Raw genomic sequence first — 14,671 nt, 5'->3', positions numbered from 1 at the left:
ATTATACCCTGTGAAGTTCAATTGGGCTGTCAGAAGATATGGTGCGATGAGAAATACTGACCAAAGAGGGTCTATGTATCTGATGTGACATCATTAGTTCGCGTTGCAATAACAGCGAACCCTGTTGTAATCTGACATCTACTGGTACACAATGTAACTGCAAATAATCAGTGTGAACAACAAGTAACATTTTTACCCCAAAACATTATGTGACACAAATGGGTAGTTTTGGATCGGTCGAACCTGTACATGCAGAGTCGTTTTACTTACGATCATGTCTGCTCAAGACAATTGTCTCTGCATTAGTTTAATATTGCTGTTGTCCATCACCACGTTGGCCCAAATGCTAATAAAGTTGAGTCAAATCGATGACGCCGGGAGTTCCACGTTGGCCCGGACGTGGCAGCATCAGAGGACAGAAACGATTCTTGTTTGGGAGTCACAAACAGAAATATTCAGACCAATTGTCTCAAGAACGACAAGAATTTAGAAAAGCTTTCTGTAATAATTTGAGACATTAACGCACAACATGGGGCTCCTAATCTCGTCAGTTTTCACCAGACTGTTCGGCAAGAAACAGATGAGAATACTTATGGGTAAGTGTCGGATGTTAGCTGCCTAACTGGCTTTGAAATGTACGCTAACGTTACTGGAGAACATCACGGGAGTCTTTAGTGAGTAACTAACATATAACGTTATGTATGTATGTATGTATGTATGTATGTATGTATGTATGTATGTATGTATGTATGTATGTATGTATGTATGTATGTATGTATAAGTTGATTTGTTGGACCCAAATGGTGTATGTAGAATAGTGACAGTAGCTAACGTTAGTTCATAGTTGTCCAAAAAGTGTTGCTAGCTGCTACGTAACTAACTTTTTGGTGGTTGATTTGTGTCAACAAACTCGGCAGAAAGTTCAAAAATGTTAACTAGCTAGCTACTTGTACTAGCTGTATATTTGAGAATAACTTTAATCTAGGTAGCCCGCGGGTATAGAAAAATGGAAAGTTAACCGGCTAACGTTAGTTACAAAAAAATGCTGTTTCTTGGTCTGTCGTCGTGAGTGCCAAGCTAGTTCTAGCTCACGTTAGTAAGCCACCTGTTTAACTAACGTTAGCTATCCGTCATTTGCTGGTGGGTTTTGTATCTTCACGCAGCTGGCGACACGGAAAAGATCCACCGTTAATAGCTACAATAAGTGTCCATTAAAAAAAAATATCCTATCTATATATGCACGTTCTTGCTTGCAGTTGTATGTGAGAATGAGATATAATGTTCAAAATAAATGTTTGTTTTCTCAGTGGGTTTGGATGCTGCAGGGAAAACTACTATCTTGTACAAACTGAAGCTGGGTGAAATAGTGACTACCATTCCAACTATCGGTAAAACACACACGGTCACACCCACCTTTCACCCTCCAGTCTCAAATCAAATGATTGGTCACATACACATGTTTAGCAGATGTTATTGCTGGTGTAGTGAAATGCTTGTCTTTCTAGCTCCAACAGTGCAGTAATATCAAACAAGTAATATCAAACAATTTCACAACAATATATAAGTAAAGGAATTAAGAATATATAAATATATGGATGAGCAATGTCAGAGCGGCATAGACTAATATACAGTACAAGAGAATAAAGTATATACAAATGAGATGAGTAATGCAACATATGTAAACATTATTAGTGACTAGTGTTCCATTTATTAGTGGCCAGTGATTCAAAGTCTATGTATATAGGCAGCAGCCTCTATTGTGCTTGTGATGGCTATTTAACAGTCTGATGGCCTTAAGATAGAAGCTGTTTTTCAGTCTCAACTGCTCTTGCTTTGATTTCCATTGTTAGCTTTAAATTGAGGTGTAATTGACTTAGGTAGGATATTGGACTGTCACTAACCACATTCATGCACTAGTCTATAGATATAATAATATATTGCCGTCCACATAAGACATGGGATTGACATTTAGACCTAATGCATCTCTTTGGTGTGTGTGTGACAGGCTTTAACGTGGAGACGGTGGAGTATAAGAACATCTGCTTCACGGTATGGGATGTGGGTGGTCAGGACAAGATCAGACCCCTCTGGAGACACTACTTCCAGAACACACAGGTAAACACACACACCAAAAGGGAACCAGGGAGGCTACAGCCTACTCTTTTACTTCTCTCATGTAATGCCTCAGGGCATCTTCCTCCTCTCTGACTGTCCTGCTCTGACTGTGTTCATCCCTCACTCAGGGTCTGATCTTTGTGGTAGATAGCAACGACAGAGAGAGAGTGGCTGAGTCTGCAGAGGAGCTCTCTAAAATGGTAGGTATATTTACTCTATGTATGATATGTAGTTGATGATGGGTATATTTACTGATGGTATGTAGTTAACCTGTTGAGGACCCCTTCGAGATAGGATCCCGTTAACGGGATTGATTTTGACAACAGCCAGTGGAAAATCAGAGCACCAAATTCAAAACAGCTAAAATCTCATAATTCCATTTTCTCAAACAATCAACTATTTTACACCATTTTAAAGATAAGACTCTCGTTAATCCAACCACATTGTCTGATTTCAAAAAGGCTTTACGGAGAAAGCATAAAATTAGATTATGTTAGGACATAAACTCCACAAGAAAAACCACACAGCCATTTTCCAAACAACTAGATGCATCACAAAAACCAAAGTACAGCTAAAATATTCACTAACCTGTGATGATCTTCATCAGATGGCACTCATAGGACTTAATGTTACACAATACATGTATGTTTTGCTCGATAAAGTTCATATTTATATCCAAACCCCCATTTTACATTGGCGCGTAATATTCAGAAATGCTTTCCCTCCAAACCCTCCGGTGAATGAGCAATGAGCACACATATTACAGAAATACTCATCATAAACTTTGATCAATATACAAGTTATGAACAGAATTATAGATAGACTTCTCCTAAATGCTACCGCTATGTCAGATTTCAAAAAAGGTTCACGGCGAAGGCACAATTTGCAATCTGAGTACAGCCCAGAAGACACCAACAACTAGCAAACAAAAACCTGCTATCTTGGAATCAATAAAACTAAGAAATTACATTATAAATATTCACTTACCTTTGATTATCTTCATCAGAAGGCACTCACAGGAACCCCAGCTCCACAATAAATGTTCGATAAAGTTCATATTTATGTCCAAATAATCCATTTTGTTCGCGCGTTAGGTTCACTATCCAAATCCATACCGCGCGTGCTTACTTAGTCTAGACGAAAAGTCTAAAAAGTTATACTACAGTTTGTAGAAACATGTCAAACGATGTATAGAATCAATCTTTAGGTTGTTTTTAACATATATCTTCAATAAATTCCAACCGAACCTATCCGTTCTCTTTAGGAGTGAATATGAACTCAGCTCGCTCCCAAGTCCTTGCGCGTGACAGTACCCATGTCTTATAATGGGACACCTACTTCCTTGGGCTGTTATTCCCTTCAAATTCACCATAGAATCCTCAAACAAGGTTCTAAAGACTGTTGACATGTAGTGGAAGCCTTAGGAAGTGCAACATGACCCCGTAAAGACTACAAATTCAATAGAAAATGGTTTGAAAAACTACAATCCTCAGATTTCCCACTTCCTGGTTGGATTGTTCTCAGGTTTTTGCCTGCCATATGAGTTCTGTTATACTCACAGACATCATTCAAACAGTTTTAGAAACTTCAGAGTGTTTTCTGTCCAAATCTACTAATAATATGCATATCTTAGTTTCTGGGCCCGAGAAGCAGGCTGTTTAATTTGGGTACGTTTTTCATCCGGCCGTGAAAATACTGCCGCCTATCCCGAAGAGGTTTTTAATGATGGGTGTATTTACTATTGGTATGGTATGTAGTTAATGATGGGTATATTTACTGTTATGGTATGTAGGCCTATAGGCTTGCCAAGTGTCTTGGCTGGGTCTATTTATAATTGACAGGACATTGAACCTAAAACTTAGTGTGAAACAAATTATTTAATCACAGAGCACAGTGTTGACTTTCTGAGCAAGAGCTCATTATCTCAAACTAGTGATCTAATCACTCTCCCCCTCCCCTCAGCTCCAGGAGGATGAGTTAAGAGAAGCAGTGTTGCTGGTGTTTGCTAACAAGCAGGACCTTCCCAATGCTATGGCCGTCAGCGACCTTACAGACAAACTGGGACTGCAAAGCCTCCGCAGCAGAGTGGTGAGTATGTGAGACATAGGCATGCAGGCACGCTTTTTCTCAATGTTGATCCTTTTCTCTCGTCTTTCTCAGTGGCACGTGCAGGCGACCTGTGCGACCCAGGGCACAGGACTGTATGAAGGACTGGACTGGCTTTCCAACGAGCTGTCCAAGCAATAACCCGGACATCACACGAGAAAAGCAGAGGAGAGGGAGAACCACAGAGAGACTGACACCTTCAATCAAGACAAGTTTGGTCTTGAATAACTTGTGCCCCTAGAATGGACAGGACTTGTGGACAATGCAATCAATACATATAGGAACATCTTATTTTACTACTATTTTTACTTTGCTTTATTTTACCATTATCCCTTCAAATACTCTAATCTTTACTTTTTCCCAACCTCATATTTTGCAGCAGATAAACTGATGCTTTCAGTTGCATGTTTAGCGAATGGCTGCTCTGAGACACAATGGAGACGCCCCTTCCTCTGTAAAGTGTTCTGCTGGGTTGACGTTACCCCCAACCACTGATCCTGGGTCAGACCTTTTTAAATCTGCCTATGGTTAAGTATCAGGATTTGGGGTGTTGTAATCTGATTCTAGATATGTGGTTAAGGGAAACCTCTACTGCAAACTGTTCAGCTACACTAGACCTCATGGACATTTTCACTAAAACAACCCTGGTCCTTTACCTCTCACCCCTGTGACTTCACTCCCATGCGATTTCACCTATGTAAGGGACCGAAGCTTCTAGAATGAGATGAAGAATAAAATGACAATGATGTCGTAAATCTCCAGATGTTTGAGGAAGTCTTTCTGCACTGGGAGCCAAATGGAACTCCTCCCAGTGAATGGAACACAATGGAACCACTGGAAACAGTTTGCTCCTGGTACTACCTGTTTTCGCCATCTTTTTGTAGGGTTGCTTTGCTCTGGGCTTGCCACATAGAAAAGAGATGTTTGACTAATGTCTTTTTTTTTCTTTTTTTTAATGGGCCACAATTATGCAATAACCCATTTCCTTATGTGCTACGATATAAGCTGTGGGAAGCTGAAATTAGTAGGTAGAAGTTGCCACTAAACATTGAAACAGGTGTTTGATACTTTTCCATCCCCCTAATGATTCAGGTTAGGATGGTTAATCTGATCCAGGATCTGTGGTTAGTACAACTTCTACCTCAAATGAGCTGAAACCACTTACATTTTTTTGTCTAGTCTAGTGAGAATGTGCACCTAACCCAGACTGTGTCTCTGTTCTAATACTTAGGTGCTTTCTTTCCTCTCGGCCATCTTTGAAGTTATTACATATCTGAAGTATTGGCTTTAAATAATGGTGTCAATGAAGGAAGGAAAGGGAAGAAGGCTGAAGGATGTGTTTTCTAAGCATTGGAACCGGGCCAATATTGGCGTTGTATAGTTCAGTGGCATGCTTTGGCTTAGCAGTGCTTGCTTGTGGCTGGGCACACTCTTCTGATATTTGATGGCTGTTGTGTGCTTAATCTGACCCTCCCACACACACCCCTGCTGTATATCCCTGAGCTGTGCATACATTCCAACTGACGGATGCTTCTTGAAACTGCATAAAGCTGCCACACAACTTTTGAATGATGTGATAACTAATTATGTTTTACAAACATGTATAAATAAATTCACCTGTTAAATTGTCTGAGGATTTAACTTTAAATTGACAGAGCTTGTCTTTTTTCATGTGTTTTGAATGTGAGGATATGGATATTTCAGTTTGTATGTAGTTCTCTTTGTAGATTGCGTTTAGGACTGTGTAATGTACACATTCTCCATGTTCGGCAGCCCAAAGCTTTAGGTCTCCGGCTGAAGTGAATCAGTTCCTCCCTTCTGGCATAGTTCCAAAGCCAACATTAGAGAAACCTGAAGGGTGACTGTGCACATTCACTGTGGCAATGTGGAATTACATTTACATTTACTTCATTTAGCAGACGCTCTTATCCAGAGAGACTTACAAATAATTAGATGAAACAAGGATGAAACGGACTTGTCTAATGTCCTTGACCTCACAAAGTGCCTGACTCAGATTTTACCTGAAGTATAGAGGGGGTGTGACACCATAATACATCCTGCCACGTATAGGTTGAAGTTGCCCCTAGTTGTGATATTGGGTGAGGTTTGCATCTACCCCACTAATGGTTAAGGTTAGGATTTGGGGAGGGGAAGCTGATCCTAGATCTGTATCTAGGGGAAACCTCCCCGGAGCCCACATCTCTTAGGCCTTAGTTCTTTTAGTTGTGGTACTGTACATGAACTAGAATACTTTTTTTGTATTTGTGATATCAGGTACTTTCCATGACAATGATATCACCACAGTTGTCTTTGTTTCTAGTGGAAAACTTGCTCAGGGAAATGTGCTCAGAGGACTTTTCAGACAGATCATGATATTGCAGTTGTTGTCCACCTGGGGGGGGAATAATCTTGGTTAAATATTTTGTTATGTGCAGTGTCACCTCATGTTATTTCTGTTGGGAGATGTTGGGTACATTGTGTGTTTGTGTGGGAGCAGTCAGTATCGGTATGAAATGTGACTGAGAATGCTATATTTGTCTTTCAGTTCAAGGACAGATATATTATTTGTTAGAGTGGATTGGTCAAATGCTACAGTAATCCTCACAGTATTCACAAGTATCCTTTTATTTGTGTAACTGCAAATACATAGTTTTTGAATAGGCCATGTTACTCTACTTCAAAAAAAACTATGCATCGGGATTAATTTGTAATATACAGGAAGAAATACTCAAAATGATCATCCTCACAACAGCATAATATTTAACAGTTGGTTGTTGCAGTTTATTGTAATTGACACACTGATCACATGATAATTAATATGGGGTTATGGCATGCATTCTATTTAGGGTATGGCCATTGGAACTGACTTCCCACTGGGCACACACTGGTTGAATCAACGTTCTTTTCACGTCATTTCAATGAAATTACATTGAATTGAGGTCTGTGCCCTGTAGGTCTAAAGCTTGGAACAAAAAGTTAATTTGAAATGGAAGGTTGCTGATGTGAAAGTTACAGTATATAAAGACAGGGTTTGATGTCAGGAGCTTTGTATTGTATTGCCTTCTCGAACAACAGGTGTACTTATTCTGAGAACCATGTGTTTTAGAGCTTGGTGATAGCGTGGTTGTCATATGGTTTGTATACCTTCCCACAACTTTCTGGTTATGGTGCAGAATAGTTGCTTTGCTTTGGAACATTCTCAGCACATTTAAGGAACTTGACAAAATAACGTTACATTTTGGTAATGACCAACTGATTTGACATTGGGAATGTTCTCAAATAGTTCAAAGACCGTTAAGAAACAACGGTCTCCTGTGGGAATTTCAGTTCTTCAGCATAACGTTTCCTACAGGTTTCGTCATGGTTCTATTTAAATAAAAACAGTTGATGTCCGTGCCTGCATGTAAATCTAATTAGCATAATATAAGAGATATCTTTTTGCATGGGCTGCGTCTTCAGCATCTGCGGTGGAAGGTGGCAGAGCTACAGTGGTTTTTGTTAGACCAGGAGACATCCTGAAAATAGGTTCTCACGAAAACGTCTGTAGCGTCAGAACCATTTGGGGTTTGCTCTATGACCCCAACAAGCCTCACAAGACTCCCTGCAACCTAAAAATAAATGTTCCCAGAACAGGCAAAATCTTCACTTCCGTTCTCAGAACGTAATTTATGGCTACGTTCCCAGAACCAATGGGAAATCCAAAACTTTCCCACAACTTCCAACGAACCAAATGTGCTAGCTGGGTAGAAGCCTAGAAAGCAAATAAACATTATCTGGGAAGTGGAGAGGCAGCAGAGAAACGAAACTTAGACAGACTTTGCTGGAAACAAAACTGAAGGTTAAGAAGAAACGTGTGGCAAAGAGCGACTGTGCTCAGCCCGATCACGCCCACACACACAATGCAGGCTGAGGGTGTTAGCTGCTTTCCTTTGGCTGTCAGAATTGCAATGATAGAGCGGGGGGGGGGGGGGGGGGGTTCAAGGTATAAAAGGAGGTTACAATGTTTGATCTGTCCTTTCTATCCTGCGGAGCCCTCCGCTTAAGGATTTGGGTGAGTTTCCTTTCCATCGAGATCTAAGAGCTTGTATAAGAGAGTGATTTGTTTTATGTGCTTTGTCATTCCGTTTGTATACATTTCAATATCATCAAACCCAAATATTGTGTTTGTTTTGTTGTACATTTACAGTTACAGGAATAGGTTACTGTTTTTTCTTTAGAGTCAAATGTCTATAGTACAAGATAACTTTGACAAGACTATAATACATGGTAAGAGCATTTGTTAAACATCAATGCTGTACCAGGGGGATGTATCACTGTCGCCTGCGTCACTCACATCTATGTGCATCCTTCCTTGTGTTGCAGGACTGGTGACCCTCTGTCCGGTCACTATGGAGTTCCCACTCTGTTTGCTTGCTGTGTATTTACTTGTAAGTATCTCACATCGACAGCATGCACGTGTCGATGATGAATAACCCTTTATGGACAATAAAGATGTATAGAATTTAAGTGAAACTCTAAACATACTACATTGTAGGGTCAGAGTTGTCTTGTGGACTGACTGTGACTAAAACAAAGTCTTGTCCCACAGTGAAGAGGAGGAGAGGAGGAGGAGGAAAGGAGATGAAAAGCCTGCTCCCAAGGGCAGGTCACTGGGTCCCTGGCCATGTCCTAGTGGGGGGTGTTGGGAGTCTGTCCCCTAGCAGGTACTGACCCTCAGCATGACCTCGCAGGACCTGGTCAGTCGGGCCTGGTGAGCAGAGCCAGGAGCTGCAGATTAACTGATCCGCAGCGACCTTGACGCACCGACGAACCCAAGCACCAGACACCCGAAGACACCTGAGACGACTAGATGAAGCTCATCCGAAGCACAAAGCTTATATTACTTACCTGAATACTTAAACGAAATGTACCCTAGAATGCCGCCAGATGAAGAACCATTCTTTTCTTTTTTTGGTTGGCTTCTGGTTGTCTGCGTTGCTTGGTTTCGGCGGCTCATGGGGGGCCTGCTGAAGAAAACGCATTCCCAAATACACTGCAATGCATAATTTCCATGAAAATGTAAAAATGTTAAATAAAAATTGAAAAAAACATTGCAACATGAACAAACTTACCTGTGTCATTTGTTCTGTAGTTGTCATTTTGGATATTTATACACTCTGATATTGATGCCACATTGCAGAGAACAGCTGCAAAGTTATAACATCGCAAATAATACTTAGTTAGTAGTGTAAGTAAGTAATATCCAAGCCACTTGACACATCTTTAAACTCATACATACTGACAATTTAATATCAGTCTCAGTGCATTATTTTATTTTACTTTTTTGTAATTAGCTTTATGTAGGCCTAGATTAGCATGTTGTTTAGCCTTCTCTGTTTGTTAGGTAAATACAGTACCTCCTTGAACAGGACTGCCCTCTCTCCAGACGCGCATGCACACACACATGCACACACGTCATAGTTTGGTTTTGTTGTGTTGTCTTTGTTCAGTACATAGTAACCAAAGAAGATACACTCTATCTGAGAAAAGCAGAGGCAACGCAGAAATGAAACTAAACAATGGACTTTGATGGAAACGAAAGTAAAGCTTGCAGACACACAATGCAGGCTGCTGCGTGTGAGGTGCTGTCAGACAGGGCTAGACAGTTCAGGGTATAGGACGAGGGCAGTGGAGGTTCCTCAGAGGAGGAAGGGGAGGACCATCCTCCTCAGTGAATTTCATAAAAATAAAAATTGTAAAGCATTAAAAAAGTTATCCTTTTTAGATAAAGCTATACTAAATATATTCACGTAACCAAATAATTTATTCAAACTATTTTGCAAAAAAGGTCTACAGTAGCCTCAACAGCACTCTGTAGAGTAGCAAAAGCTAAGAGGCTCATGGTTCTCACCCACTGCCAGTAATTATGACAACTTCCGGAGGACGTCCTCCAACCTATCAGAGCTCTTGCGGCATGAACTGACATGTTGCCCACCCAATCAAAGGATCAGAGAATGAATATAGTACTGAAAGCATAAGCTACAGCTAGCTAGCACTGCAGTGCATACAATGTGGTGAGCAGTTGACTCAAAATGAGAGAAAGGCAATAGTTGAACAGTTTCAAAAATAATAATAATCATCCAAAATGAAGGAGAAGCAAGAGAGAAATAGACAGAGATTTCATTTTTTTTGTTCACTTTCAGTTTCATTTACTTAGCTAGCAAATGCAGCTAGCTAGTTTAGCTTACTGAAACACCCTGCTCAAACAGAGGGATGCTGTCTTAGCTAGCTGGCTATGACTATCCAACGCAACACCAGAACTCTTCAAAAGGTCAAGGTATGCTTTTAGTTTGACTAATTTATTGCCACCGGGGCTGCCGGTGTAACTGCTTACTGACTGTACACTGTAAAGTTACTGCATTATTGTAGCAAGTTCACTAACACGCTAGTTCTATTAGCTATTCTGACTATGATGTTACTTTAGCTAATATGGTGACAACTATGTAGGCTGTGTGTAGCGATTTGGCTTGGAAAGGTTTTTTCGCCTGGTCACATACAGTACATGCTGATATGTTGTGCACTGAAGTCCACAAGCGAAGGTGAGAGGAGGAGAGTGTATAGATGCGAGAAGGAATACAACGTGGCTGCTATGAAAGTGATCTATGTTTTTATGCGTGATCAGGTGTGTATTCATTCCACCGATTCTGTTGAAAAACGTTTCTTAAATGGCAGAAAACGTAACAAAACAGAGATAAACATACCTGAATTTGTCCAATAGAAACTCTCATTTGCAACTGTTGGACTAAAGTTTACACCCTATTTCAGCTAGATGCAGGCATGTGTAAGGTGGAAAACTTTATGTTATTTTGTTTAGTCAGAGAATATCAGATCAATTGAGAATTTTTTAATAATAATTCAATGAATAGCTTTTGAATTATTGATAAACTAAATCATATATTCATTTCAGAACCAAAATAAGAGACTGAACAGGCTAATGTGTAATTATTGACTGTGTCACATCGAAGTCTGTCCTGCATTGTGTTTCAGGACTGGTGACCTTAACCCTTTCACAGGTCACCCATGGAGTCCCATTCTGTCTGCTTGCTAGGAATCATGTCTGTAATACACTATACTACTATTCAGAGATTGGCAGAAAAATTACTTGACAAAATGAGGAGAGGAGGAGGAGGAGAGGAGGAACAATCCCGCTACCAAGGGCAGGGTCGCGCAGCCCCCTCGACCATCCCGTCATGAGGACACGACACATCGGGTCCGGCCTGCACTAGGGAGTAACGCAACGTCCACCCACATATATACATATGACAGTGAGTAGGATGATAGGACCACGTGTCCCCCCCCCCCCCCCCCCATCTCCCAAGAGTGGGAGTCACCCAGTGCACGTGTGTGAGGGGTGACCCAGCCTGCGTGTCAGGCAAATGCGGTGTGCTGATGCGTCGTGTGCAGAGCCAGTGCTGCAGAAATGCAGTAACTTCAAAACAACGACCCAAAGCACCAGACTACAGAAGTAATCGAAACCACAAAAGCTAACCAAACATCCACATCCCTTTTTCACTTTGGTCGGCTTCTGGTGGTCTGCGTTACTTGGTTTGGCGGCTCGAGGTAAAAACGTATTAATTCCACAAACAAGGCTGTACGCATAATTTCCTGACAAAACCCATAAAACTGTAAAACTAAAAACTGTAAAAACATGCAACTTCAAGTGTTCTACTCTGCTAGCCAGCACCTTTCCTAAACAGGTGTGCGTTTCTTTCGCCTCAAGACATGCAACTTTAACATGTTTTGTCCCAGTTGTCTGATGTTTTTATGTATTGTTTATTTCATTTTCTATCCTTTGACCAAGAGGTAGTACGTTTGAATTCTCTATTGATGTATGGTTAGGTTGGCCAAATGAATCTTTCACACTTCAGATATAGTAGTTCAGTTCAATTAATTTTGATAGTTTTTGCAACAGTAGGCCTAGCGACAACAGGGACACAGGGTTAGATGCCTAACCCTAACCTTAAATTATTAGTTAGTTCTTTTTTGTTTTTATACATTTTTACAATATAGCAGAGAGAAAGAGGCGAAGCGAGAGCTTTTACTCCGGCCAAATTCTGTCCATGAAAATCAGTCCATGAAGAGCAGAATATTTGTTTGGAGATTAGTGAGAGTGTCGAATTTGCTCATTTGCTACGTAAGGCGTATTTGATCTAATAGAAGTTGATACGGTTGTTACAAATGCACTGATATAAGAGGATGTGTGGAATTTCGGCAAATTTGAAAAAAAAGCTGCTTTACAGTGCCTTCGGGAAGTATTCAGACCTCTTGACTTTTTCCACATTTAGTTATGTAACAGCCTTATTCTAAAATGGATTAAATAAATAAACATCTTCAGCAATCTACACAGAATACCACATAATGACAAAGCAAAAACAGTTTCCTAGAAATGTTTGCAAATATATAAAAAATTATCTTATTTACATAAGTATTCAGACCCTTTGCTATGAGACATCGAAATTGAGCTCAGGTGCATCCTGTTTCCGTTGATCATCTTTGAGATGTTTCTACAACCTGATTGGAGTCCACCTGTGGTAAATTCAATTGATTGGACATGATTTGGAAAGGCACACACGTGTCTATATAAGGTCCCACAGTTGACAGTGCATTTCTGTGCAAAAACCATGCCATGAGTTCGAAGGAATTGTCCGTAGAGCTCCAAGACAGGATTGTGTCTAGTCACAGATCTGGTGACGGGTACCAAAACATTTCTGCAGCATTGAAGGTCCCCAAGAACACAGTAGCCTCCATATTTCTTAAATGGAAGAAGTTTGGAAGAGCCGGCAACCCAGCCAAACTGAGCAATCGGGGGAGAAGGGCCTTGGTCAGGGGGGTGACCAGGAACCCGATGGTCACGCTGAGAGAGCTCTATAGTTCCTCTGTGGAGACGGAAAAACCTTCCAGAAGGACAACCATCTCTGCAGCACTCCACCAATCAGGCCTTTATGGTACAGTGGCCAGACGAAAGCCACTCCTCAGTAAAAGGCACATGACAGCCCGCTTAGAGTTTGCCAAAAATCACCTTAAGACTCTCAGACCATGAGAAACAAGATTCTCTGGTCTGATGAAACCAAGATTGAACTCTTTGGCCTGAATGCCAAGCGTCACATCTGGAGGAAACCTGGCACCATCTCTATGGTGAAGCATGGTGGTGGCAGCATCATGCTGTGGGGATGTGTCATTGTCGTGTGTGTAGGTGGCAGGAAAGTCAGGCGCAGGAGAAACCAACTTGGTGTAACTGGAGTAGTTTAATTAAGATAAAACAAACTCCAAAACCAACGTACATAAATAAAATAACATGGGTAAAATAACCCGTCACGCACCAATACAAATACACGAGCACATAACAACAATCTCTGACAAGGACATGAGGGGAAACAGAGGGTTAAATACACAACATGTAATGAATGGGATTGGAACCAGGTGTGTAGGAAGACAAGACAAAACCAATGGAAAATGAAAAATGGATCAATGATGGCTAGAAGACCGGTGACGTCGACCGCCGAGCACCACCCGAACAAGGAGGGGCATCGACTTCGTCAGAAGTTGTGACAGGATGTTTTTCAGCAGCAGGGACTGGGAGACTAGTCAGGATCAAGGCAAAGATGAACGGAGCAAAGCACAGAGAGATCCTTAATGAAAACCTGCTCCATAGCTCTCAGGACCTCAGACTGGGGGCAAAGGTTCACCTTCCAACAGCAAAATGACCCTAAGCACACAGCCAGAATAACGCAGGAGTGGCTTCAGGACAAGTGTCTGAATGTCCTTGAGTGGCCCAGCCAGAGCCCAGACTGGAACCCGATCGAACATCTCTGGAGAGACCTGAACAAAGCTGTGCAGCAACGCTCCCCATCCAACCTGACAGAGCTTGAGAGGATCTGCAGAGAAGAATGGGAGAAACTCCCCAAATAAAGGTGTGCCAAGCTTGTAGCGTCATACCCAAGAAGATTTGAGGCTGTAATCGCTGCCAAAGGTGCTTCAACAAAGTACCAAGTAAAGGGTCTGAATACTTATGTAAATGTAATATTTCAGTTTTTATTTTTAATAAATGAGCAACTTAAATTAGCAATTTATAAAAACTTGTTTTTGCTTTGTCATTATGGGATATTGTGTGTAGATTGATTTTAGAATAAGGCTATAACGTAACAAAAAGGGTCTGAATACTTTCCGAAGGCACATTGTTTTGGAATTATGACTGTTGTCACAGAGATAGATAGAGAACTCATCATGGGTATCACCCGTTTTAGCATGGACTCTGCCATTGAGGGCATCTACCATTTTAAAGTGGTCAACTGGGTGGGGATTGCTATAAGTTGGGAACCAACCAATAAAGAAGAAGAGAATTGACTACTTTAAAATGGAGATCTGCCCATGCTGTCACAGATGCTGTAATGGCACAGATAGAAAGATGAGT

At 41.0% G+C, this 14,671-nt stretch overlaps 1 protein-coding gene and 1 long non-coding RNA gene across 2 annotated transcripts; both read left to right on the top strand.

Annotated features, from left to right (window-relative positions):
• Positions 1-354: 354 nt before the first annotated feature.
• LOC106561184 (ADP-ribosylation factor 4) lies at positions 355-5,873 on the top strand. The gene is made up of 6 exons (XM_014124858.3): positions 355-596; positions 1,308-1,388; positions 2,006-2,115; positions 2,244-2,315; positions 4,078-4,203; positions 4,276-5,873. The coding sequence occupies exons 1-6, from the start codon at positions 530-532 to the stop codon at positions 4,360-4,362; spliced, it is 543 nt and encodes a 180-aa protein (XP_013980333.1). The 5' UTR covers positions 355-529; the 3' UTR covers positions 4,363-5,873.
• Positions 5,874-8,059: 2,186 nt separating this feature from the next.
• Positions 8,060-9,327, top strand: LOC106561182 (uncharacterized). Its single transcript, XR_001318747.3, has 3 exons — positions 8,060-8,272; positions 8,584-8,648; positions 8,810-9,327. It is a non-coding gene; the product is annotated as an uncharacterized LOC106561182 (long non-coding RNA).
• Positions 9,328-14,671: the final 5,344 nt, after the last annotated feature.

This window comes from Salmo salar, chromosome 10 (genome assembly GCF_965601325.2).
Source record: "Salmo salar chromosome 10, fSalSal1, whole genome shotgun sequence".
NCBI lineage: Eukaryota > Metazoa > Chordata > Actinopteri > Salmoniformes > Salmonidae > Salmo > Salmo salar.
Note: the sequence above shows the minus strand (reverse complement) of the source record. Positions and strands in the feature narration are given on the sequence as shown.

Bases quoted from the DNA above. Each gene is read 5' to 3' on its own strand.
- LOC106561184 (XM_014124858.3), top strand. From the start codon at position 530: ATGGGGCTCCTAATCTCGTCAGTTTTCACCAGACTGTTCGGCAAGAAA. The intron at 597-1,307 runs GTAAGTGTCGGA...TTGTTTTCTCAG, and splicing joins ACAGATGAGAATACTTATGG to TGGGTTTGGATGCTGCAGGG. The intron at 2,116-2,243 runs GTAAACACACAC...TCCCTCACTCAG, and splicing joins ACTACTTCCAGAACACACAG to GGTCTGATCTTTGTGGTAGA.